General features: G+C 51.4%; 2 protein-coding genes across 6 annotated transcripts in view; one reads left to right on the plus strand and one right to left on the minus strand.

Annotated features, from left to right (window-relative positions):
* CCDC92B (coiled-coil domain containing 92B) overlaps positions 1–16523 on the minus strand; it is a 29040-nt gene extending 12517 nt beyond the window's left edge. For all 3 annotated transcript variants that reach the window (XR_008673116.2, XM_031003164.3, XM_055367150.2), the window contains exons 1-2: positions 16256–16523; positions 1982–2134 (exon numbers count right to left, since the gene is read on the minus strand). Coding sequence is in view for 2 of the 3 variants with exons in the window: in XM_031003164.3 (XP_030859024.1) it covers positions 1982–2111 (130 nt within the window). In the remaining variant the exon portion in view is untranslated. The remainder of the gene's footprint in view (positions 1–1981; positions 2135–16255) is intronic.
* A 360-nt stretch (positions 16524–16883) lies between these two features.
* The window catches only part of RAP1GAP2 (RAP1 GTPase activating protein 2), a 289357-nt gene continuing 279814 nt past the window's right edge, over positions 16884–26426 (plus strand). The window contains exons 1-2 of one of the 3 annotated variants that reach the window (XM_031003384.3): positions 16884–16976; positions 18572–18678. In XM_031003384.3, the coding sequence (XP_030859244.2) occupies positions 18641–18678 (38 nt within the window). In that variant the 5' untranslated portion in view covers positions 16884–16976; positions 18572–18640. Of the gene's footprint in view, positions 16977–18571; positions 18679–22550; positions 22674–26426 lie in introns of those variants that run through there. The other 2 variants (XM_031003383.3, XM_063700512.1) reach the window with 2 other exon arrangements.

Genomic DNA, 26426 nt, shown 5'->3' on the forward strand with positions numbered 1-26426 from the left:
ATAAAATAAAAATAAAAAATAAAAAAAAAACTAGTAAAAAAAAAACCAAGGGGTTTCAGGCCCATACCCATCTGAGAAGGGTGGCGTGGGTGAGGGCGCTCTGTTCCTGCCTGCTCCACATTTTGGGATCTGGCCTGTGTCCTAAAAGGAGCCACAAGTTCTCAGAATTAGGGCAAAACAGAAAGAAATGACAGGAGCTGCTATGGTGTCTTAGGGTTTCCTCTTCTCTCTTTTTTTTTTTTTTTTTTGAGACGGAGTTTCACTCTTGTTGCCCAGGCTGGAGTGCAATGGCATGATCTCGGCTCACTGCAACCTCCGCCTCCCAGGTTCAAGCGATTCTCCTGCCTCAGCCTCCCTAATAGCTGGGATTACAGGCATGTGCCACCACGTCCGGCTAATTTTGTATTTTTAGTAGAGACGGGGTTTCTCCATGTTGGTCAGGTTGGTCTCGAACTCCCGACCTCAGGTGATCTGCCCGCCTCAGCCTCCCAAAGTGCTGGGATTACAGGCGTGAGCCACCGTGCCCGGCTCCTCTTCTCATAATTGTGTTATTGCAATGAAAAGGTGGCATCAGGCAGGGCTGAGATACTTGGGCCATTCTTGTCCCCCAGGCTGGCCTCTGCTCCCGTCCAATCTTCAGGGGAGATTAGAATGTGGCGGCTGACCCTGTCTGTGGAGCCTTAGGAAGCTGTGATGGCTGAATCAGGACCACTGGCTTTTTTTTTTTTTTGAGACAGAGTTTCCCTCTTGTTGCCCAGGATGGAGTGCAATGGCAACCATCTTGGCTCACCACAACCTCTGCCTCCCAGGTTCAAGCGATTCTCCTGCCTCAGCCTTCCCAGTAGCTGGGATTACAGGCGTGCACCACCACGCCTGGCTGATTTTTTGTATTTTTAGTAGAGACGGGGTTTCGCCATGTTGGCCAGGCTGGTCTTGAACTCCTGACCTCAGGTGATCCACCCACCTCGGCCTCCCAAAGTGCTGGGATTACAGGTGTGAGCCACCGTGCCTGGCCTCCAGCTGGATTTCTTATCTGTCTCCTTTAAGTGCTGCTTTATCCATCAACTAGAACCTTCCATGAGCTTTTGGCTTCCCAGCTTTCGGCCTTTGCCCTGCTGTTCCCTTCATCTGGAATGCTCTCTTCACTCCCCTTTCTCCTGTGATATCTTGGCATGTCCACATGTTACGCAGCCTCCAGGGAGTTGAAGCACCCCCTCCTCTGGGGAGCCTCGGATGCTGGGCCTCCTCCTTCAGCTCCTGCTCCTCAAGCTGGACATGCTCCTGCCCATGAGGTCCTGCTTGATTTCTGCTCTACCTTAATACCACCAGTTGGCCTGTGTGTCTCCCTAGCTAGACCGAGGGCTGGGAGTTGCTTGGTGAAGAGTGACTCGGAAAGGATGGGAACCTCCGGGATTTGGATCCTAGGAGTCCTCCACTCCCTAACCAGAGCTTTTTTTTTTTTTTTTTTTTTTTTTGAGACAGAGTCTTGCTCTGTCATCTAGGCTGGAGTGCAGTGGCGTGATCTCAGCTCACTGCAACCTCCACCTCCTGGGTTCAAGCGATTCCTCTGCCTCAGCCTCCCAAGTAGCTGGGACTACAAGCGCCCACCACCATAACCAGCTAATTTTTTGTATTTTAGTAGAGATGGGGTTTCACCATGTTGTCCAGGATGGTCTTGATCTCCTGACCTCGTGATCCGCCCGCCTCGGCCTCCCAAAGTGCTGGGATTACAGGTGTGAGCCACCGCGCCCAGCCCTAACCAAAGCTCTTTGCCGTGAAACTTTCAGATGTTTCTAGAACTTTTCCAACTTCTCTGTCCATCTCACCTCCCCAAGTCCCAGTTTCCTTAATCAGAAAAAGGCAGCAGAATCGGCGCAGTGTGAGGCTCACGGGGGCTGTTGGTGGGCACAACCCAGAGACAGTGGTTGTGATGATGACAGTGACCTCTCCCCACCCGTCCAGCCGCCTCTCCTGGCCTCACCTGAGCAGCGTTTCTGCAGCCTCAGGATCTCCAGGTGCAGGTCTCGCAGCAGGGCCATCTGCTCCTTTTTCAGGAAGCTGATGTGGCGTTGCACGCTCTGGATCTGATGCTCCAGGGACACGGTATCCATGGCAACCCAGGCCTGGGCCCCACCTAGGGAGGACGACAAGGTGAACCCACCTCTTCTGAGCCCATCTGCGCTGCCCCACCCTCAGCTCTTTCACCGTCTCCTCCGCTCTAGGTCTTGTTGCCACCAGGAAGATGATTCTGCCACTGCTGTCACCTCCACACTATTCCTTCCTTCAGGCTTCATGAAGAAGCAGGGGAGTTGGCAGGAAAGCGTCATTACTCCCATTTAACACATGGAGAACCAGAGGCCCAGAGGGCAATGGCTTCCTTCTCCTGTTCCCATGTAACTTTTTTTTTTTTTTGAGATGGAGTCTTGCTCTGTCGCACAGGCTGGAGTGCAGTGGCACGATCTCGGCTCACTGCAACCTCCACCTCCTGGGTTCAAACAATTCTCCTTCCTCAGCCTCCCGAGTAGCTGGGATTACAGGCAGCTGCCACCATGCCTGGCTAATTTTTGTATTTTTAGTAGAGACAGGGTTTCACCATGTTGGCCAGGCTGGTCTTGAACTCCTGACCTCAGGAGATCCACCCGCCTTGGCCTCCCAAAGTGCCAGGATGACAGGTGTGAACCACTGTGCCCAGGCCCATATAACTTTAGCCTCTTCTACTTCTCAAACAGGAAAACAAATGGAGTGGCAAAGTCAGTAGAGAGACAGAGAACCTGGGTTCTAGCCTGCTCCTCCCGCCCTAGCAGTGTGACCTGGGTGAGCCCTTTCCCTCTGTGGGCTCTCAAGTTTCTCAGGGGTAAAATGAGGGAGATGTGGAGTGAGTGAGCCCTAGAGTCTCTTCCAGTTCTGACATCCCGCAAGTATCTCAGCCCAAGGGCTACATGGCTGTTCTGAATATTATTCTCCCTTAGTTCAACTCCACTTCAACTTCACCACAGTCCAGGGCTCCGGGCTCCTCCAAGTGGCAGAGGAGGAAGATCTGGTGAATGTTTCACTAACACTGACTCTGGGCTGAAGGCAGGTGGTGGAGTCCCTTTGTGAAAGAGAAAGGCGGGCCGGGCGCGGTGGCTCACACAGTAATCCCAGCACTTTGGGAGCCTGAGGTGGGCGGATCACAAGGTCAGGAGTTCAAGACCAGCCTTTCCAACATGGTGAAACCCCGTCTCTACTCAAAATACAAAAATTAGCCAGGCTTGGTGGCACGTGCTTGTAATCCCAGCTACTCAGGAGGCTGAGGCAGGAGAATGGCTTGAACCCGGGAGGCGGAGGTTGCAGTGAGCTGAGACCATGCCACTGCACCCCAGCCTGGGCGACAGGGTGAGACTCTGTCTCTAAATAAATAAATAAATAATTAAATTAAATTAAATTAAAGAAATAGGCCGGCCGTGGTGGCTCACTCATGTAATCCCAGCACTTTGAGAGGCCGACATGGGAAGACTGCATGAGTCCAGGAGTTTGAGACCAGCCTGGGTAACAAAAGTGAGATCTCGTCTCTAAAAATATATATCCATAGGCCGGACTCGGTGGTTCACGCCTGTAATCCCAGCACTTTTGGAGGCCAAGGTCGGCGGATCACTTGAGGTCAGTTCGAGACCAGCCTGGCCGACATGGTGAAACCCCATCTCTACTAAAAATACAAAAAATTAGCTGGGCGTGGTGGGGCAGGTGCCTGTAATCTCAGCTACTCGGGAGGCTGAGGCACAAGGATTGCTTGAACCCGGGAGGTGGAAGCTCCAATGAGACAACATTGCACCACTGTACTGCAGCCTGGGCAACAGAGTGAGACTCTGTCTCAAATAAATAAATAAATAAATAAATAAAATACATACATACTTACATATAAATAAATACAATAAAAAAGAGAAATAGGAGAGGGGAAAAGAGACCCATGCAGTGACTCCCATGGCAGAACTTTGAGTTGCAGTGATGGATGAGAGGCATGCATCCCTGAATCCTAATGATGGCCTGGCTTTCCAGCTCTGCTGCTTCTGGCTCCGACCCCTTCCCGATGACTCTGTTCTGTGATAATCAGCATTTGGACAAGCAGAGGCAGACAGCGAACACTGGAGCCCAGGACTTAGAGCTCCTGCTTTCTCAGCCAAGGACTCCCTAAGCTTTTGAGGAACCTATCTTCACCTGCCCCTGGAATGTCCTGGGCAGTGGGAGAGACAGGCCAGTAAGATGAGTAATTCTGTTCACCAAATGGTCCCTTCCAGACTAGCTTACATGTAAGACTCAGAAAAATCCAGATTTTCATTTGTGGGGTTACATCGAGCAGGTCCCCCTGAGAACTCCAATCCTCAGGGCACTCCTCTCTCTGGGCCCCTTTCTCTGGTACTCCCCTGACCCCCCTAATCCAACCAAATAGGCCTTTCTTTTTTTCTTTTTTTTTTTTTTTTGAGATGGAGTCTCGCTCTGTCACCCAGGCTGGAGTGCAGTGGCACGATCTCGGCTCACTGCAAGCTCTGCCTCCCAAGTTCACGCCATTCTGCCTCAGCCTCCCGAGTAGCTGGGACTACAGGTGCCCGCCACCACGCCTGGCTAATTTTATTTTTGTATTTTTAGTAGAGATGGGGGTTTCACCATGTTAGCCAGGATGGTCTCGATCTCCTGACCTCGTGATCCACCTGCCTCGGCCTCCCAAAGTGCTGGGATTACGGGCGTGAGCCACCGCGTCCAGCCATCCAAATAGGCCTTTAATTTCAGCAAGGGGTGGCCTTTTGGCCTGTGGGGATCCCTGGCTACATGTGCTGACCATCTGCTATGTTCAGGGAACATTATACACATGATCTTACTTCTGCCAACCACTCTTCAGCGGGTATTACCACCCCACCCCGCTTCACAAAAAAGGGCTCTTCTGCCACTTCACACGCTCAGTAAGGGGTGGCAGAGCCAATTCTCCAACCAAGTCTTTTGAATCCAGAGAAGGTTCCCAATATTTACACGAATATTTACACTGGGAACAGTCCTAGGTTTGAATCTGTCACCCAGGCTGGAGTGCAGCGGGGCAATGGTAGCTCACTGCAGCCTCAAACTCCTGGGCTCAAGCAATCCTTCCACCTCAGCCTCCCAAGTAGCTAAGGTCTACAAGTGACTGCCACCATGCCTGGCTAATTTTTTAAATTTTTTGTAGAGACAGGGTTCTCTACACCCAGCCTGGTGTCCACCTCCTGGCCTCAAGCAATCCTCCCATCTTGGTCTCCCAAAGTGCTGGGATTACAGGCATGAGCTGCTGGACCCAGCTGATTTACGGCTCTTTCAGTTACCTGCTGTGAGACTTTTGGCAAGAAAATTAACCTCTCTGAGCCATTTTCCTTCCACCTGTAAGATGGGGCTGCAAATCCTACCATCCTAGGATAGTTGTAAGGATTAAATGAGATAAGAAATGTAAGGCCTGGGCTGGGCGCAGTGGCTCACGCTTGTAATCCCAGCACTTTGGGAGGCCGAGGCGGGCGGATCACGAGGTCGGGAGATCGAGACCACAGTGAAACCCCGTCTCTACTAAAAATATAAAAAATTAGCCAGGTGTGGTGGCAGGTGCCTGTAGTCCCAGCTACTTGGAGAGGCTGAGGCAGGAGAATGGCTGAACCCGGGAGGCGGAGCTTGCAGTGAGCTGAGATCGCGCCACTGCACTCCAGCCTGGGTGACAGAGCGAGACTCGTCTCAAAAAAAAAAAAAAAAAGAAAAAAGAAATGTAAGGCCTGGCACAGTGGCTCATGCCCGTAATCCCAGCACTTTGGGAGGCTGAGGCGGGTGGATCACCTGAGGTCAGGAGTTTGAGACCAGGCTGACCAATATGGTGAAACCCTGTCTGTACTAAAAATACAAAAATCAGCCGGGCATGGTGGCATGCACCTGAAGTCCCAGCTACTCGGGAGGTTGACACAGGAGAATCGCTTGAACCCAGGGGGCAGAGGCTGCAGTGAGCTGAGATCGAGCCACTGCACTCCAGCCTGGGCAATAGAGCAAGACTCTGTCTCAAAAATAAATAAATAGGCCGGTCGCAATGGCTCACACATGTAATCCCAGCATTTTGGGAGGCCAAGGTGGGCAGATCACGAGGTCAGGAGATCAAGACCATCCTGGCTAACATGGTAAAACCCCATCTCTACTAAAAATACAAAAAATTAGCTGGGTGTGGTGGCAGGTGCCTGTAATCCCAGCTACTCGGGAGGCTGAGGCAGGAGAATTGTTTGAACCAGGGAGTCAGAGGTTGCAGTGAGCCGAGATCGCGCCATTGCACTCCAGCCTGGCGACAGAGTGAGATTCCATCTCAAAATAAATAAATAAAATAAAAATAAATAAACAGGCTGGGCGCGGTGGCTCATTCCTGTAATCCCAGCACTTTGGGAGGCGGAGGCAGGCAGATCAGGAGGTCAGGAGATCAAGACCATCCTGGCTAACACAGTGAAACCCTGTCTCTACTAAAAATACAAAAAAAATTAGCTGGGTGTGGTGGCGGGTGCCTGTAGTCCCAGCTACTGAGGAGGCTGAGGCAGGAGAATGGCGTGAACCTGGGAGGTGGAGCTTGCAGTGAGCCGAGGTTGCGCCACTGCACTCCAGCCTGGGCTACAGAGCAAGGCTCGTCTAAAAAAAAATAGATAGAGAGATAGATAGATAGGTGATAGATAGAATAAAGAAATGTAAAGTGCTTAGCACAGGACGTAGCTCAATCAATGCTACCTCCCTTCTTCCTGTTCTCTGTCCATTTAATGTCTGAGTAGGTTAATTCCTGTCTTGATTTGCTCACTTTCTCATTCACTCATTTAGTGATCTACTATTGCCAAGCACTGTCCTGGGTTTGGGGAACACGGTAACGAACACAATGAAGTCCCTGCTCTCATGGATTTCACGGGGTGAAGAGAAGAGAATCAAACACATAAATATTGTGTCAAACAGATAATACAAATAAGGATAGAATTACAATCTGCGATAAGGGCCATTAAAGAGACCTACAAGGTAATGTGAAAGAATAAAGACGGGAACCTACTTTAGATTTGAGGTGAGGAAAGTTCTCTTTGAGGAAGTAACTTTTAGGCTGTGACAGACAGAGTAACGTTTAGGCTGTAACTTTCTGCCTTGTGACAGGCAGAGTTCCAAGACGGTCCCCAAGATTCCCAGCCTCTGGTATGCAGCTGCTCTGCTCGAGTGTGGGTGGGCCTGTGCGTATGATGGATTTCACCCCTGTGATTAGGCTATACACAAAGGTAAAGGGATCCTGCAGATGTAATTAAGGCCTCCAATCAGTTGACTCTGATTTAATCAAATGGAGATTATTCTGGGTGGGCTTGACCTAATTAGGCAAAACCCTGAGGCTGGGCACGGTGGTTTATGCCTGTAATCTCAGCACTTTGGGAGGCCGAGGCAGGCTGATCACCTGAGGTCAAGAGATCGAGACCAGCCTGGCCAACATGGGTGAAATACTGTCTCTACTAAAAATACAAAAATTAGCTGGGCATGGTGACAGGCGCCTGTAATCCCAGCTACTCAGGAGGCTGAAGCAGGAGAATCACTTGAACCCAGGAGGCGGAGGTTGCAGTGAGCCGACATCGTGCTACTGCACTCAAGCCTGGGCGACTGAGTGAGACTCCATCTCAAAAAACAAACAAACAAAACAAAAAACAAAAAAATAAGAGCCCTGAGCAGAGGACCTAGTTTAAAAATGGTAGACTAAGGCCAGACGCAGTGGCTCACACCTGTAATCTCACCACTTTGGGCAACATGATGAAACCTCGTCTCTACAAAAATACAAAAATTAGCCAGGCATGGTGGCATGGGCCTGTAGTCCCAGCTACTGGGAGGCTGAGATGGGAAGATGGCTTGGGCCCAGGAGGTCAAGTCTGTGGTGAGCCATGATTGTGCCATTGCACTTCAGTCCTGGTGACAAAGACCCTGTCTCAAAAAAAAAAAATAAAAATAAAAAGAGCCAGACTCCTGGGCTTAGACATTGTAAGATAATAAACGTATGTTGTTTTAAGCCACTATGTTTATGATAATTTGTTACACAGCGATATAAAACTAATACAGACTTGAAGGAGGGGTAGGACTTAGAAGAATGAAGGGAAGAGCACCTCCAACAGGGAACAGCATGTGTGAAGGCACAGAGGTAGGAAAGAAGTAAGTGATCACAATGATAGCTTACATTTACGGAACGCTTACTATGTCTCAAACTTTCTGCTAAGTGCTTCACGTGGTCTGTTTGAGAAACAGACATTGCCACTGCTAGTAAGGGCTGAAGTGAAAGGTACTGAAGGAGGGTCGTAGGAAGGAAGGTTAGCAAGCGTAGGTTCACATGGCGTCTTGAAAACCATGTTAAGAATTTTTGGGCTGGGTGCGGGGTCTCACGCCTGTCATCCCAGCACTTTGGAAGGCCAAGGCGGGCAGATCACCTGAGGTCAGGAGATCGAGACCAGCCTGGCCAACATGACAAAATCCTGTCTCTACTAAAAATACAAAAACTACCCAGGCGTTTAGGTGTCCACCTGTAGTCCTAGCTACTTGGGAGGCTGAGGCAGGAGAATCTCTTTTTTTTTTTTTTGAGATGGAGTCTCGCTCTGTCGCCCAGGCTGGAGTGCAGTGGCGCGATCTCAGCTCACTGCAAGCTCTGCCTCCCGGGTTCGCGTCATTCTCCTGCCTCAGCCTCCCGAGTAGCTGGGACTACAGGGGCCCACCACCGTGCCTGGCTAATTTTTTGTATTTTTAGTAGAGATGGGGTTTCACTGTGTTAGCCAGGATGGTCTCAATCTCTTGACCTCGTGATCTGCCTTCCTCAGCCTCCCAAAGTACTGGGAGCACAGGCGTGAGCCACTGCGCCCGGCCAGGAGAATCTCTTGAAACCAGGATGCGGAGGTTGCAGTGAGCCGAGATCACGCCACTGCACTCCAGCTTGGGCAACAGAGCAAGACTCCATCTCAAAAAAAAAAAAAAAAAAAAAAGAACATTTAATATTAAGTAAATTTGGAAGTTCTTAAAGGATTTTAAGCAGTGGAAGAACATGATATGATTTGCATTTTTTTTTTTTTTTTTGAGACGGGGTCTCACTCTGTCACCCAGGCTGGAATGCAGTGGTGTAATGATGGCTCATTGCAGCCTCAAACTCCCAGGTTCATGCTGAGACTCTACCTCAGCCTCCCAAGGAGCTGGGACCACAGGCTCGTGCCCCCATGCCCGGCTAATTTTTCACTTTTGTAGAGATGGGGTCTCACTATGTTGCCCAGGCTATCCTTTGCATTTTTAAAATATCACTCTGGCGGCTGTGGGGAGAGCAATCTAGAGCCAACAGAGTGGATGTGGGGAGGTCAGCTGGAAGAATAAAGCAGTGGTCAAGGTGCCAGGTGATGGTGGCCTGGATGAGATGATGGAGGTGAAGGCAGAGAGTGGTCCTAGGTGTATTTTAGTGGTAGGACTGGCAGGACTTGGAGATGGATTGGATTAATTCATGATGATAGGGAGGGGGATGGCTAAGATATCTCCAGTTTTCCAGCTTAAGCAACTCAAGCATGAAGGCATATTTGCTAGATCTTTCCCCATTTCATCCTCTTTCACCATGAATCTCTTCTTTATCCATAATCACTCCCTGGGTGTTCTTGTCCCATCCCATGGCTGTAAATACTATTTATATGCTATTGACCGCCAAAATAACTCTTCCCTGGCTGCTAGACTGATGACCTAACACCTCCATTTGGATATTCAGTGAGGATATCCCTCAAACTTTCAAGTCCCAATAATGAACTTGCATTCCCTTCTGCAAACCAGGTCTTGACCACTGTTCGCCATCTTGATAAACCACATTGCTGTTTGCCCACTCATTCTGTTGCTCAGGCCAAAACTTGGGAGTCATGTTTGATTCCTCTCTTTCTTTATATTCCATAGTCAATCCATCTGCAAATCCTGTTTGCTCTACCTTCAAAAAACATATCCCAAAGCCAGTCACTTCTCACTATCTCCATTGTCATCACCCAAGTCCGAGCCAAAAACATCCTTCTGGTGTACCATTGCAGTAGGCTCCTGACTGTCATCTCACTTCCATTCTTGCCCCTTGTTTTCCATGCAGGAGCCAGAATTCCTTTAACAAATGTAAGTCAGGTCAGGCACGGTGGCTCACGCCTGTCATCCCAGCACTTTGGGAGGCCGAGGTGGGAGGATCACCCAAGGTCAGGAGTTCGAGACCAGCCTGGCCAACATGGTGAAACCCTGTCTCTAAGAAAAATACAAAAAATTAGCCGGGCATAGTGGCACATGCCTGTAGTCCCAGCTACTTGGGAGGCTGAGGCAGGAGAATCTCTTGAACCCGGGAGGCAGAGGTTGCAGTGAGCCGAGATCTCACTGCTGCACTCCAGCCTGGGTGACAGAGCGAGACTCCGTCTCAAAACAAAAACAGAAACAAATATAAGTCTGATCATGTCTCCCCAAACCCCACTCAAAACCCTCTGTGTGGCTTTCCATCACATTTAAAACAAACCCAAAGTTCTTATGAGCCCTTGCACAGTCTTCCCTGGCTCCCTCTGTCCTCATCCTGCTGGTTCCACCCCAGCCACTCCGACCTTGCTTCTTCCTGAATGTGCCCAGCACGCTCTTGCCTCGGGGACTTTGTACATGCTGTCCCCTCTGCCAGGAATGCCCTTCACCAAGATCTCCTCAAGGCCTATTCCCCTCCTTCATTCAGGACTCTCCAAATGTCAGCTCCTCAGAGACTTGCTCTCATCACCCAATTTAAAATAGAAGCTTTTGTTACTCTCCATTCCCTTAATCTGCATTATTTTTTCTTCCATGAATGTATTACCACATGAATATATTAAATTTTTATTTTTATGTATTTTTTTTTATTTTTTTGAGATGGAGTCTGGCTCTGTTGGCCAGGTTGGAGTGCAATGGCGTGATCTCAGCTCACCGCAACCTCCACCTCCCGGGTTCGAGCAAATCTCCTGCCGCAGCCTCCCGAGTAGCTGGGATTGCAGGTGTGCACCACCATGCCCAGCTAATTTTTGTATTTTTAGCAGAGATGGGGTTTCACCATGTTGGCCAGGCTGGTCTCAAACTCCCGAACTCGTGATCCAACCACCTCAGCCTCCCAAAGTGCTGGGATTACAGGCGTGAGCCACGGCGCTGCACCCGGCCTAAATTTTTTTTATTTTTATTTTTGTTTTTGTAGAGACAAGAGTCTCACTAGGTTGCCCAGGCTGACCTCGAACTCCTGGTCTCCAGCAATCTTCCGGCTTTGGCATCTCAAAAGTGCTGGGATTACAGGCGTGAGCTCCTGCTTCCAGCCCCCAGTTTTTGTTTATTGTCTGTTTCTCCTGCCAGATTGTTAGCAACTGAGATGAAGGACATTGCTTTGGTTCCTCCTGTTCCTTAGTACCTAGCACAGTATGTGGCAAACAGGAAGAACTCAGTAAACATCTTTAGAGTGGGTGAATTTGTGGGGATGGGGTAGACTGATGGAGAAGCAGATTGACACAAGGTAAGATCAAGATGCCATGTGTTAGGGGTGATATACCCAAAAGACCTCAAACAAGGAGAAATAGATGTCAAATAGGCAGGTCAATATACTGGTGCAGCCAGGCTCAGTGGCTCATGCCTATAATCCCAGAACTTTGGGAGGCAGAGGTGAGCAGATCGTGTGTGCCCAGGAGTTTGAGACCAGCCTGGAAAACACGGTGAAACCCTGAAACCCCGTCTCTCCTAAAGATACAAAAATTAGCTGGGCGTGGTGGCATGTGCCTGTGGTCCCAGTGTGGAGGCTGAGGTGGGAGGATTACTTGAGCCCGGGAGTTTGAGGCTTCAGTGAGCCATGATTGCACCACTGCATTCCAGCTTGGGTGACAGAGAGTGAGACCCTGTCTCAAAAAAAAAAAAAAAAAAAAACCGATTAAATAAAAACATAATAATACACTGGTACATAACTCAAGAGGAACAGGTGAGCTGCCGACTGTGAGTCTATGTCAGGGTTTGTGTGCTTGCGTATCTGTATGTGTGCCTGAGCCTGCGTGTGTGCCTCAAGGAGTACGTGTGTGTGTTTCTCGATTCTCTTTGCTGCTGGGTGTCTGCTGTGCGCACATCTGGAGGATGAAGGTGTGTGGGCCTGTTCTTAGGATAAAGAGAGAAACGTCTGTTCCCAGCCACTGAAATGCAAATGTTTCTGAAGAGTAAAAACCCTTCCCACACAGCTCTGGAGACTGGACCCTGGCCACCGTGAGAGGCTGAGCCAACCAGCTGTTTCTGTGCTTTCCCAGAACGACTTGAGTATTTGCTTCCAACTAGGCAGGCTGCTTTTCTCAGGGAGGAAATTTGGGTCACAAACGATCTTGGCAAATATTCTTTCTTAGACGTTATTGTTTAGTTTGTTTGGGGGAGGGTGGGAGATAGAGTGGGGAAGGGAACTAGTGACAACAAAAATCTCTCTGTCTGGCTGGGGAGTTGCAGGCACTACTTCAGAAGGCCTAAGCCAGGAAAACGTCCGATTTTCCCATCAGAAATGCAGTCCTGGAACATCTGGGCTTCAGAAGCTCATGCCCGAGGACTTGACCCAGGCCAGTAACAGTAGCTGAAGGGCTGGAGCTGTCAGCTCCATCTTTCCCCCCGACACAGCACTAGATGTCCAGTCTCCTGAGTTAACACAGTCGGGGAAGAGGTCACACTCCTCTGTCCACTGTCCTGAGCACCTCAGAGCCTGCATTGTTTCTGCTTCCCTCCTTCTTCTGGTTCTCTGAGTTCTTTTTCCTGTTAATTTTCTCTTCCCCTTGTCCTTCTCCTTCTCCTTCTTTTTTTTTTTTTCCCCTGAGATGGAGTTTTGCTCTTGTTGCCCAGGCTGGAGTGCAATGGCACAATCTCGGCTCACTGCAACCTCCGCCTCCCCGATTCAAGCGATTCTCCTGCCTCAGCCTCCCAAGTAGCTGGGATTACAGGTGCCCACCACCATGCCTGGCTAATTTTTGTATTTTTAGTAGAGACGTGGTTTTGCCATGTTGGCCAGGCTGGTCTCGAACTCCTGACCTCAAGTGATCCATTTGCCTCGGACTCCCAAAGTGCTGGGATTACAGGTGTGAGCCACCGCGCCCAGCCTTTCCTGTTAATTTTCTAGCTTGATGAAAAAATATTCATTTAAAAAAATTGTTACCAAAAATATTAAAAAGACCCTAACACAAGGTTCACAATTTATAGGATTAATTCCAAGTACTTTTAACATGTCTCTGATGTGTCTGAAAGTTACAAATACTTTTCCCTTTGGGGAAGTTGGTGGAGAAGGCTTCTGTGCTCAGGTCCCCAAACACGGGTAAAGTGTCAGACTCAGGAACCTTCTGACCCTGGCACAATTTGGACTCTCTGAGGTCTGGGCTCCTGATCCCTGAAAATGACCTCTCTTCCTGCTTGTTTCTGGAGATTCTGGGTACCCACTTCCCTACCCAGTTACAACTGACTTGGCAAGTGGGAAACTACAGTTCTCTCCCTGCTTCAGCTGTTTGTTTTTTTGAGACGGAGTCTCCTCTGTCGCCCAGGCTGGAGTGCAGTGGCTCGATCTTGGCTCACTGCAACCTCCGCCTCCCGGGTTCAAGCAATTCTCCTGCCTCAGCCTCCCGAGTAGCTGGAATTACAGGCACCCACCCAACACACCCAGCTATTTTTTGTATTTTTAGTAGAGACGGGGTTTCGCCATGTTGGACAGGCTGGTCTTGAACTCCTGACCTCAGGTGATCCACCCGCCTCAGCCTCCCAAAGGGCTGGGACTACAGATGTGAGCCACAGCGCCTGGCCTGCTAACCAGCAGTTTGAAAACCTCTTTTACAGTCCAGTATTTCCTTGGGTATCTAAATCTCACCTTCCCCACACCCTTTTTGTCTGCTCCAGGTCCCCTGGCCTCTGCCACCTCTTTCTTTCCCTCAAGCAGAGGAGGTCGCTGGAAGAGGAACCAGACCCCACACTTCTTGTGACCTGCTTGCCTGGGTTTTGCATTGTCTGCCACCCCTCACTCACTGGAGGATTCTCTTGTGCCAGTTTCAGCTTTTCCTAGTGTTTCTTTTCTGTTTGGGACTGAAAATATTTATCAAGTCAACAAATATCTTTGTGCTGTTCTTAACAGTCAATAGCCATGTTTTCTTAAAGTTCTTTAAGTATGTATGTTTTCTTGTTTTAAGGAGAATGTTAGACTTATTTTTATTATTCTTATAGTCAGCGCAGGTATATTAGATAGGACAAGCATGGCGATAAGTGAACAAATAAATGAATCAGGTCAGGTGCGGTGGCTCACGCCTGTCATCCCAGCACTTTGGGAGGCCGACCGGAGCAAATTACCTGAGGTCAGGAGTTTGAGACCAGCCTGGCCAACATGGCAAAACCCCATCTCTACTAAAAATACAAAAATTAGCAGGGCATGATGGCACGCACCTGTAGTACCAGCTACTCGGGAGGCTGAGCCAGGAGAGTCGTTTCAACCTGGGAGGCAGAGGTTGCAGTGAGTTGAGATCGCACCACTGCACTCCAACCTGGGCAATAAGAGCAAAATTCTATCTCAAAAGAAATAATCAATATGAGGTTTATGTTTCTTAGTCATTATTCTTGTTCATGGCCTGACTCAGAGGCCTGGGGCAGTCGGAAAGCAGGAACTCAAGAAGCCTTTCTTGGACATGGCATCAATGCATAAATAATAATACTTATAATAATAAGTAATTGGTACTGTTCTTAGCATTTTACATATATTAACTCATTTATCTTGGCAACAACCCCACGTTGAAGATTCTATTAATGTATCCACTTTATCGATGAGGAGACAGGCTTAGAAAGGTAAAGTAGTTTGCTCAGTATCTGCAACTACAGTGCCTGGCAACTAGAAGCGCCCCACTGGGTGCTCATCCTGGCGTTTATGGCTTCTCATAAGAGAATCCCAAAGGGGAGAAGATCAGCCTGCATTTAGCAGTCCACATCTGCAGGCTGATCTTCTTCTGTTTTGGATTCTATCTCTTGCTGCTCTGATGACAAACTCTTCCAGTAGCCCAGTAGCCAGGACATCCCCTCACTTACTATATCCACCCTATCTCTGCCTCTTGAAGCCTGACCCATCCTTCAGGGCCTTTCTCTGATGTGACTTTTACCATGAAACCATCCCTGATCCCCCACCAAGATGGAACGACTCTCTCCCGCCTCTCTGTTCCCCAGGCAATTTGTTGGAATCTGGGTGGCAGCTAGCACCACAGTCTGCCATATTATCACTCTTTGTTCTGTGTGTGTGTGTGTGTGTGTGTGTGTGTGCACGCATGCCTGCACGCACCTGGCTTCCGTGCTAAGCCATAAGTCTTCATCGTGTGTGTGTGTGTGTGTGTGTGTGTGTGTGTGTGCATGTGCCTGAATGCACCTGGCTTCTGTACTAAGCCATACGCTTCCTGAGGGCAAGGCTTTGTCTCTGGGAATCTCTTGCAAGGAACAGGCCCACAATGAATGCTGCTGAAACAGGGAGAATGGATTGAGTCTTACTGGGAATCACCAGGGCAAGTAAATACACATATTAAAAAATAAGTATGCTGGTCCCTCAACCCCAAATCCTTGGCTTTCCTGGGGACTGGAGTTTGGAACAAGGATTCAGCCTTTGACAAATGTCTAGGACTCTGTCTGCAAGGTGGGGCCGCTTGGCCAGTGGTGGAGCCACACTCCCCAGGGACCTTGTGGTCCTCTCCACTCCAGAGCCCCTCCCCCCCGAACCCCTCAACTCTGGCTGCCCCCTGCACTGAAGCGCTCAGGACCCTCCACCTCAGCAAAGCTGAGGATCCAGTCACACGGGAATGGGGTGTATGGGGAAACTGGAGCCCCCCACCCCCTTCAGGCTTCAGGTTCTGCCCTGATTATGCCTCCAATATGACTCCCAGGGAAGGCAGGGGTTGGGGGGGGATGTGGAGACTAGGGAGGACGTGGAAGCGAGGTAGCAGAGAGGAGGGCAAAGGCAGCAGAAAGAAAGGTGTGCGTGGCGGGAGGTGGCGGGGCTCGACCTCGGGCCGCTCTGGACGCCCGGCAGTGCCAGGCAGGGCCCGGGTCTGGGCGGTGGAGGACAACTTCTGCCAGCAGCCCGCCGCGAGTCCTGCCCGCCTCCCGCGCGCTGCGGTGCCCAGCCCCGCGCCAGCCCTCCCGGGGGAGCTGGAGCTTGGCCGCGCTGCTCCCCCCTGGGGCCGCTTCGGCGCCCACACCCCCCACGCCCACCGACCGGCCTCCTCACCTTCGGGACCTGGGAGTCACCGGCCGGCGGGGCCCTGGGTCCGGGCCGGGCTGGGTGGGGGCGGCGCTCTTCCCCCCACGCTAGCTACGCCCGGGGATCTGCAGCGCCCGCCCCGGCTGCGGCGCCATCAGCTGCTGGGAGGCTGCGGGGCAGTCGGGCCGGGGCTCCGGGGGGCTCGGGGGCGCCGAAGGGGGGTCGGGGGCAGGCTCGAGGCGTAAACACCCAGCAACGTGACCGGAACTGGCGAACGAGCCGGAGGGGTGCGGGGGGCGGGAGAGATAAAGGGGGAGGGGAGGGACCTGAGACGGGCGGGGAGGGGCCGTGGGCGGGGCGGGGGGAGGGGAGGCCGGCGGCGCGCGGTCGGGGGAGGGGGAACCCCGGGAGCCCCGAGAGCCCCGGGAACCGGGCCTGAGGCCCCCAGCGGGCCGCTGGGCTCGCGGAGCTGGCTTTGGCTGGTAGCTGGAAGGGCGACCTGGGGAACCCGCCGGTGCCTTGGCGCGCAGGGGCGCGGCGAAGGATCAGCACCGCGGACAGCGCCCAGGCCGCCAGGCCGCGATCCGCTCCGCCCCTCCCGCCCTGGCGTAGGAAGGAGAGGCAGCGCCCGCAGCCGCGCAGGCAAGGCTTGGGGCGAAGCGCGATCTGACCAGCGGGCTGGGAATCCGTCCCGTGTCTAGGCAGCAGCAAACCTGCCCCAGACCTCTCACTAGCTGTGTGGCCTTGGGTGAGTCACATCACCTCTCTGGGCCGCAGTTGATAAGATGCCCTATTTCTAAAATTCTTTTATTATTATTATTATACTTTAAGTTCTATGAGGGTCCCAAGAGCCAAGGGAAGATTCTTTATAAACTCCAAAGTTCAGGCCGGGCGCAGTGGCTCACGCCTGTAAGGCCAGCAGTTTGGGAGGCCGAGGCGGGCGGATCACCTGAAGTCTGGAGTTCGAGACCAGCCTGGCCAACATGGTGTATCCCAGTCTTTACTAAAACTACAAAAATTAGCCGGGCGTGGCGGGCGCCTCTAATCCCAGCTACTCGGAAGGCCGAGGCAGGAGAATCGCTTGAACCTGGGAGGCAGAGGTTGCAGTGGCCAAGATCGTGCCACCGCACTCCAGCCTGTGTGACAGAGCGAGACTCTATGTCAAAAACAAATAAACAAAAAAACTCCAAAGTTCAGAACACGTGCGAGGCATTGCTGTTGATCCGTTTTCACCAAATGTGGGAGGCTTCAGGAGTCCCACTGTGTGCCTCAAAAGTGTGGCTGCCCTAATATCTTCCTCCTCCCGAGGGCTTGGTCTCATCTGTAAATGAGGATAATGATGATCTATGTAGCTTATATAAGATCTTCGGGTTGTTGTGAGGATTAAATGAATTCCTTCCTGTAAAGTGCTCAGAACAGTACTGCTGAGTGCTTGTTAGGCCTCTGTGCTCATGACAAGGGATGAGGTAGCATTGTGTGAGTGGCAGGTGGCTCAGAGATTGCTCTGGGTAAGTCATTCCTGTCCCTGCCTGGAGGACTGGGCTGAGTGGATTCAGGCTAATGGGCTGGTGCCTGGCTTTCCCCACTCCATGGCTAGCCAAATAATCCCTGGCCTTTCCTCCTGGACCAAATTTTCAGAGAAGCCCTGTACCTTCAGAGCTGGGAGAGCCGGCACTTACTTCCCACAGAGGCCCTGGGGAGGCCTCAAGGGGCACCCTGCCTCTCTATGGGTCCCTTTCCTCCCTGTCCTCCCCACTTTCCAAAGGTTAACTGGACTTAGGTGTCAACAACTAAAAAGCTTTAGCTACTCCTGGAAAATTCTAATCCTGAAGAGTTGCAGGGGCCAGGCTCAGTGGCTCACGGCTCTAATCCCAGCATTTTGGGAGGCTGAGGTGGGTGGATCACGAGGTTAGGAATTCAAGACCAGCCTGACCAAGATGATAAAACCCTGTCTTTACTAAAAATACAAAAATTAGTCGGGCGTGGTGGCAGGTGCCTCTAATCCCAGCTACTCAGGAGGCTGAAGCAGGAGAACCGCTTGAACATGGGCGGCAGAGGTTGCGGTCAGCCAAGATCGCACCACTGCACTCCAGCCTGGGTGATAGAGTGGGACTCCATCTCAAAACAAACAAACAGAGAGTTGCAGGAATGACTATCTTAGGTGGCTTGACAGGCTGCGGGGTTTGAATTTTGTTCAAAGGCCTCTCAAATCCCACCCTGCAGGAACTCTAGCTACTAGCTGCACTGTGGGTGGCCCCTCTTCATCCTGTCTGAGGAAATCCTTGGGAGAGGAACAGAAAGGCCAGCCTCACCCCTCTTCCTGTCTCTTGCTGTCCTTCCTAGAGGGCAGTATTCCTGGACTGTGCTCCTTGGACCTGCATGTCAGTATCTCCAGCAGCAGTGTGAGTTCTGATGAACCATCCATATTCCGTCAATTTCATGAGCTATCGGTAAGAATGATGAAAGGTATGTTTTGTATCTCCAAAAACAAGTGATATGAAGGAGCCTGAAAACCTGGCTTCTGGCCCCAGCTCTGTTACTTACTACTTGGGTAATTCTGGGCAAGTCTCAGCCTCTCAGAGCTCCAGTTCCTTCTCAGTAAAATGGGAAGAGTAACATTGACTCTGCCAACAGGATCCTTGTGAGGCTGTCTTAAGGTACAAGTGAAGGGGCTGATAAAGTGCACATGGATAGAATTGTTACGACCAAGTCTCAAATGTTCTTCTCTTTGATCTGTGTCAGGATGAATACTGGAACTCTGGCTTTTATTTATTTATTTATTTATTTGTTTATTTAAGGTGGAGTCTCACTCTCGCCCAGGCTGGAGTGAAGTGGCATGATCTCAGCTCACCGCAACTTCTGCCCCCTGGGTTCAAGTGATTCTCCTGCCTCAGCCTCCCAAGTAGCTGGAATTACAGGCACGCACCACCAGGCCCGGCTAATTTTTGTGTTTCTAGTAGAGACAGAGTTTCACCATGTTGGCCAGGCTAGTTTCGAACTCCTGACCTCAAGTGATCTGCCCACCTTGGCCTCCCAAAGTGCTGGGATTACAGGCGTGAGCCACCAAGCCCGGCCCTTTTTTTTTTTTTTCTGAGATGGAGTCTAGCTCTGTCACCCAGGCTGGAGTGCAGTGGAGTGATCTCAGTTTACGGAAACCTCTACCTCCTGGGTTCAAGCAGTTCTCATACCTCAGCCTTCCGAGTAGCTGGGATTATAGACGTATGCCACCACGCCCAGCTGATTTTTGTGTTTTCAGTAGAGATAGGGGTTTGCCATATTGGCCAGGCTAGTCTCGAACTCCTGACCTCAAGTGGATCTGCCCACCTCGGTCTCCCAAAGTGCTGGGATTACAGGCGTGAGCCCCTGCGCCTGGCCTTTTTCCTATTTTCTTTCTTTTTCCTTTTCCTTTTTTTTTTTTTAGAAACAGGCCCTGGCTCTGCTGCTCAGGCTGGAGTGCAGTGGTGCAATCATAGCTGACCAAAGCCTCGAACTCCTGGGCTCAAGTGATCCTCCAGCCTCAGCCTCCCAAAGCACTAGGATTACAGGAGTGAGCCACTGCACCCAGCTCTCTTTTCTTTTCTTTTTATTTTTGAGACAGGGTCTCAGTCTGTTGTCCAGGACGGAGTGCAGTCGTGCAAACACAGCTCACTGCAGCCTCCACCTCCTGAGCTCAGGTCCTCCCACCGCAGCCTCCCAAGTAGCTGGGATCCAGGCGTGTGCCACCATGCCTGGCTAATTTTTGTAGTTTTTTGTAGAGATGGGGTTTCACCCTGTTGCCCAGGCTGATCTTGAACTCCGGGGCTCAAGTGATCTACCTGCCTTGGCCTCCCAAAATGCTGAGATGACAGCGCTTTGCTGGGATTAGCCACGGTGCCACACCCTGGCTCCATTTCCAAAATTAAACTTGTAACAAAGTAAAAGAAAACTAAAGTTTAGAAAAAGTGTACCTCTTGCTTCCGAAGCAACTGTTATTTTGAGTTGAGCACTTTACCAATGGGATCTCATTTAAACTTCAGATAAATCGTATTGGAAAGGTTTATTCCCATTTTCAGGTGGAGAAAATGAGGTTGAATTTAACATCATACAGCTTGGAAATGGCAGAGCCAGGATTCAAACTCCAGCCCAGCCTGGGCCAGAGGCAAGCTTGTAACCACAGCATCCTCACGCCTGCCAGAGAGAAGATGAGTCCAGCTGTGGCAGCCACAGTGGTCATAGCTTAAAGGGAAGGTAAGGGCCAAAGTGTGCAAGGCCTGGAATGCCAGCTAGAGGAATGAGGCCTGGGTGGCAGAGAAGGCCTAGAGGCTCCTCCATCTCTCCATGACAGTCAGAAATTCTGACTTTCTCAGTTTAGTTTGGGTAACGGTTCCGTACTGGTTAGCATCCTAGCAGGGAACAGATGGCACATTTAAAATGGACAATTTGGCTGGGCCCGGTGGCTCTCACCTGTAATCCCAGCACTTTGGGAGGCCAAGGTGGGCAGATCACTTGCAGTCAGGAGTTTGAGACCAGCCTGCCCAACATGACAAAATCTCGTCTCTACTAAAAATACAAAAATTAGTCAGGTGTGGTGGTGGGTGCTTGTAATCCCAGCTACTCGGGAGGCTGAGGCAGGAGAATCGCTTGAATCCAGGAGGTGGAGGCTAATTTTTGTATTTTTTAGTAGAGATGGGGTTTTACCATATTGGCCAGGATGGTCTCGATCTCCTGACCTCGTGATCTGCCCGCCTTGGCCTCCCAAAGTGCTAGGATTACAGGCATGAGCCACCGCGCCCGGCTGTATATACCACATTTTGTTTATCCATTCATCCATCAATGAACATTTAGGTTGCTTCCACCTCTTGGCTATTGTGAATAATGCTGCCCTGAACACGGGGCACACTTTCTTTTCTTTTCTTTTTTTTTCTCGAGACGGAGTCTCGCACTGTCACCCAGGCTGGAGTGCAGTGATGCGATCTCGGCTCGCTGCAAGCTCTGCCCTCTGCCTCCCAGGTTCACGCCATTCTCCTGCCTCAGCCTCCCGAGTAGCTGGGACTACAGGCGCCCGCCACCACGTGGGCACGGCTAATTTTTTGTATTTTTAGTAGAGAGGGGGTTTCACCATGTTGGCCAGGATGGTCTCCATCTCCTGACCTCGTGATCCACCTGCCTCGGCCTCTCAAAGTGCTGGGATTACAGGCATGAGCCACCACGCATGGGGCACACATTTTTTAAACCAGTTTGACATTTGACTTTATATATATATATATATATATATATATATATATATATATATTTATATTTATTATTTATTTATTTATTTAAATATATTATATATATTTATTTATATATATATTTATATTTATTTATTTATTTATATAAATATATATATATTTAGAGACAGGGTCTTGCTATGTTGCCCAGGCTGGAGTGGCAGTGGCTATTCCCAGGTATGTTTATAGCACTCAGCAGACTTGAACTCCTGGCTCAAGTGATCCTCCTGCCTCAGACTCCTAAGTAGCTGGGACTACAGGCATATACCACCACACCTGGCTGACATTGGCCTTTTAATTTTGCTTATTGTGTTTTTGTGATGTGCAGATATTAAACATTTTTATTTTAGCCAAATCCATTAATCTCTTCCTTTATGGCTTCTGCCACTGATGTCATGCTAAAAAAAAAAAACAACCTATCCTCACTTTAATATAATGACAATACTTATCTACGTATTTTTCTTTTCTTTCTTTCTTTTTTTTTTTTTTGAGACAGTCTTGCCCTGTTGCCCAGGCTGGAGTGCAATGGCGCGACCTCTGCTCACTGCAACCTCCGCCTCCCCGGTTCAAGCGATTCTCCTGCCTCAGCCTCCCGAGTAGCTGGGATTACAGGCAGGCGCCACCACGCCCCGCTAAGTTTTCTATTTTTAGTAGAGACGGGGTTTCACCATGTTGGCTAGGGTGGTCTCGATCGTCTTGACCTCGTGATCCGCCCACCTCCGCCTCCCAAAGCGCTGGGATTACAGGCGTGAGCCACTGCGCCCGGCCGAGTAGTTTACTTTTTTAGGCATCACTTCCTGGGTAGGTAGAACGGGTTTCCTAAGGGAGTAAGGCACAGAACGAGGCAATGAGCCGCCTGGTCTCTCAGCGCGTCAGTGGGACTCGGGGAGCTAGACTCCTCGCCCAGTGCTCCCCAGAAACCCGGCCCCTCGGCGCGGCGGGGAGAGACCCGGACGGGGAGAGGCCGCTGTCCCGCCCGTTCTGCGGGGCCAGCGCTGACCCGGCTCCAGCTGCCTCCAGGGGCGGGGTCTGAGCGCCGCACCCTCCCCGCGCCCTCCCCGCGAGCGCGCCCCGGACACCCGCCTGCGGCAGCCAAGCCTCCTCCACCGTGCGGCCGGCGGAGGGCAGGGAGCGGCCGGGCGAGGCATGGCGGGCCGCCGGGCGCCGGGGGAGAAGCGCTGGCAGCTGGTGCGCTGGTGAGTGGGCGCCGGGCGGCGCGGGGCCTAATGCGGGAGCGAACCCCGAGGCCCGGCCGGCGCGGGAAGCAGCGGGGCGCGGGCCCAAAGTTTCGTCCCGGGCTGAGGCTGCGGGGCCCGGGTGGGCGGAGGGGCGCCGGCTGCCTGGTCCCCACCACTCACTCCGGTCCCCGCCACCCCGCGTCCCCGCGCCGGGTCTCTGCGGCCCTCCAAAGAGATGGGCGACGGGGACCCTGTGCGAGCCGTCAGGCTTTGGGGGAACCCCGTCCCCCTCCCGCGGGGGCGCCCTTTCCCTGCACTTCACCTTTCACGCTCGCACGGGGCTTCCGCCTTCCCCTTCGCCCCCTTCAGCTTTCCCATTTGTGCCTCCCTCCGTTCCTTCTGCCACCCGGGGCAGGGCTCTGGACTTGGGCCCCGAGAAGGCACCACCCACAGCCCCCAACCCCTGCGTGGAAAGGGGTGCGTTAGCCCCGAAAAGACAGGAGCCCCTGGCGGTGTGCACTCTGGGGACAGGGCGCAGAGAAGGGGGCCTAGGAGACAAGGGCAGGGGAGGGGTCCCCGTGTAGCGGGGCAGTCGCCCTTTCCCCCTCCGCAGTCCTGGCCCGCTGGGAAGTCAGAGCCTGCGGTGTCAGGTTACCGGACTGCAGGCTCAGAGGGTTTCAGACGCAGCGCTGTCGAGTCACCTGAGCTGGGCCCCCGAACCCACGTCCCAGGGTTCCAGGTGTCCGAATGTTCAGGACGGCTTCAGCCAGGGGCCTGACCTCTGCTTGGCGGCACTTGGAGCTTAGGGCAGCCTGTACAGCCCTCCCCGGACCTCGGAGGACTCCAAGATTCAAAAGAGAATGTCCGCCTGGGACTCCTCCCCATCCCAAATCATCCCACACACAGCAGGGTCAGAGAGCACCTCTGAAGGTACATTCTGTAGCCTGCATATAATGAGCAATAATGTCATCAATAACAGCAACGTGGGCTTCCCCAGCACCTCCCGTGGCTCTGGAGTAGTCAGGATTCAGGCACACACTGAGAGGAAGGTATTAGCACCTCCATTTTACTAAAGATGAGGAAGCCGAGGGTCAGAGAGGGAAAAGGATTCAAGGTCACCCAACAAGCGCATAGTAGAGGCAAGGTTTGAACCAGGTCTTGCTCAGGAGCTTAACTGCTCCTCTGTTTTGCATATTTCCTGGATGGTTCCACCCAGCGTGGCCACACATCCGAGTTCACATTGTCAGAAAATCCCACAGTGTCAGAGCAGGAGGTGCCAATGGATTTCCAAGTATATTAGTTAGCAGTGGAATCACTCTTCAAGTGAAGCTCCAATAGAGAAACCAGATAAAAGTAGAATTAATCTCCTTTATTTAATTCTTTTTTTTGAGATTGGGTCTCACTCTGTCGCCCAGGCTGGAGTGCAGTGGTGCAATCTCGGCTCACTGCAGCCTCCACCTCCCAGGCTCAAGTGATCCTCCCACCTCAGCCTCCCAAGTAGCTGGGACTGCAGGCATGGGCCATCACGCCCAGCTAATTTTTGTATTTTTTTTGTAGAGGTGGGATTTCACCATATTGTCCATAGCTAGTCTCGAACTCCTGGGCTCAAGCGATCTACCCACTTCAGCCTCCCAAAGTGCTGGGATTACAGGCATGAGCCACCGTGCCCCTGGCAGAGGTAATCCACTTTTGAATTACCTCAGGGGAGGTGGGCAGTTAGTGTCCCTTTCCTCAAAATGACATAGCATTCCATCGCCCGACCACAGCGCCTGGCTCAAGGATGGGTGTGTGACCTAGGTCAGGCCAGTGACATGACATCATGGGAACTGGGCTGGAACCACTGAGACAGGGAAGCTCTGTCTCCATAGAGTGTTGATCTGGGCCACTGATGACCACCTTGCCGCCACAAGGACTAAAACTGGAACAGAGGGAGGCAGAGGTATAAAGAGAGTAGGACCACCCCAGCACCCCAGACCTTCCAGATCAGTTCCCTCACTTCACAGAAGAAATAGGAAGAGATTTAAGGCGTAGAGCTTGGATGCCTGTTTTGACTCATCCTCCCAACTCTTGCCCCTGGCACTGTTTGCTGGGGTTGTTTCTTGGGCTGGACCTGATGATGCCTGAATTTTTTTTTTTTTTTTTTTTGAGATGGAGTCTCACTCTGTCGCCCAAGCTGGAGTGGAGTGGCGCGATCTCGGCTCACTGCAAGCTCCGTCTCCCGGGTTCACACCATTCTCCTGCCTCAGCCTCCTGAGTAGCTGGGACTACAGGTGCCCGCCACCACGCCGGCTAATTTTTTGTATTTTTAGTAGAGACGGGGTTTCACCGTGTTAGCCCGGATGGTGTCGATCTCCTGACCTCGTGATCCGCCTGCCTTGGCTTCTCAAAGTGCTGGGATTACAGGCGTGAGCCACCGCGCCTGGCCATCCCCCCACCTCTTTTTTTTTTTTTTTTAAGATGAAGTCTACCTCTGTTGCCCAGGCTGGAGTGCAGTGGTGTGATCTTGGCTTACTGCAACCTCTGCCTCCTGGGTTCAAGTGATTCCCCTGCCTCAGCCTCCCGAGTACCTGGGACTACAGGTGCGCACCACCACGCCTGGCTAATTTTTTCTATTTTAGTAGAGAGAGGGTTTCACCATGTTGGCCAGGCTTGTCTTGATCTCCTGACTTTGTGATCCGCCTGCCTCAGCCTCCCAAAGTGCTGGGATTACAAGTGTGAGCCACTGCACCCGGCTGCATGAATCATTTTTAGTGCCGTAATTGGGTTTGGGGTCACCCCTCACCCCAGATAAAAGCTCATCTTTCTGAGAAGGTCCTGAAGATGTGACTTGAGTGGTTAGGCAGCCTGGCAGGGTGCACATCTGAGGCCGAGATACCCTCTCAATCCATGCCATGCTCCGGCCATGGCCAGCCATGCTCCAGCTGTGGCCCCTGGATCTAGGACTTCCCACTGAGTCAGTTTACTTTCCTTTTTAATGAATCAGGATTCTTTCACTTGTAAATTGTAGAAATCAACTCAAACTGGCTTCAAAGAAAAAGGGAATTTATTGACTCACTGAACTGAAAAAACTCTAGGAGCTCTTCATGTTTCAGGCACAGCTAGATTCAGGAGCTCAAACAACGCCACTGAGGCTGGAGTGCAGTGGCGATCACAGCTCACTGCAGCCTCGACTTCCCAGGCCTGAGTGATCCTCCTCCATCAGCTTCCCATGTAGCTGGGGCCATAGGTGAGGTCCACCATCGAGAGCCACCACGTCTGGCTAACTTTTACATCTTTTTTTTTTTTTTTTTGCAGAGATGAGGTCTTGCTATATTGTCCAGGCTGGTCTAAAACTCCTGGGCTCAAGGGATCCTCCCACCTTGGCCTCCCAAAGTGCTGGGGCTACAGGCATGAGCCACTGTGCCCAGCCTTGAGTCATCATTCCTTTACCTAACCTCTACTGACAATATTTCAAGTATTTTGAACATTTTGATATTACAAGCATTGTGGCAATGAACATTCTTGAATCTATATCTGTGCATACTTGTGCAAATATAGTGGTTGGATACTTTATTATTTTTTATTTTTTGAGACAGAATCTTGCTCTGTCACCCAGGATAGAGTGCAGTGGCTCAATCACAGCTCACTGTAGCCTCTACCCCCTAGGCTCAGGTGATCCTTCCACCTCAGCCCCCTGAGTAACTGGGACTACAGGCACGTGCCACCACGCCCAGCTAATTTTTTGTATTTTATTTTTTGAGACAGAGTCTCACTCTTGTCGCCCAGGCTGGA

The sequence above is a fragment of the Gorilla gorilla genome, chromosome 19 (assembly GCF_029281585.2).
Source record: "Gorilla gorilla gorilla isolate KB3781 chromosome 19, NHGRI_mGorGor1-v2.1_pri, whole genome shotgun sequence".
NCBI classification, from domain to species: domain Eukaryota; kingdom Metazoa; phylum Chordata; class Mammalia; order Primates; family Hominidae; genus Gorilla; species Gorilla gorilla.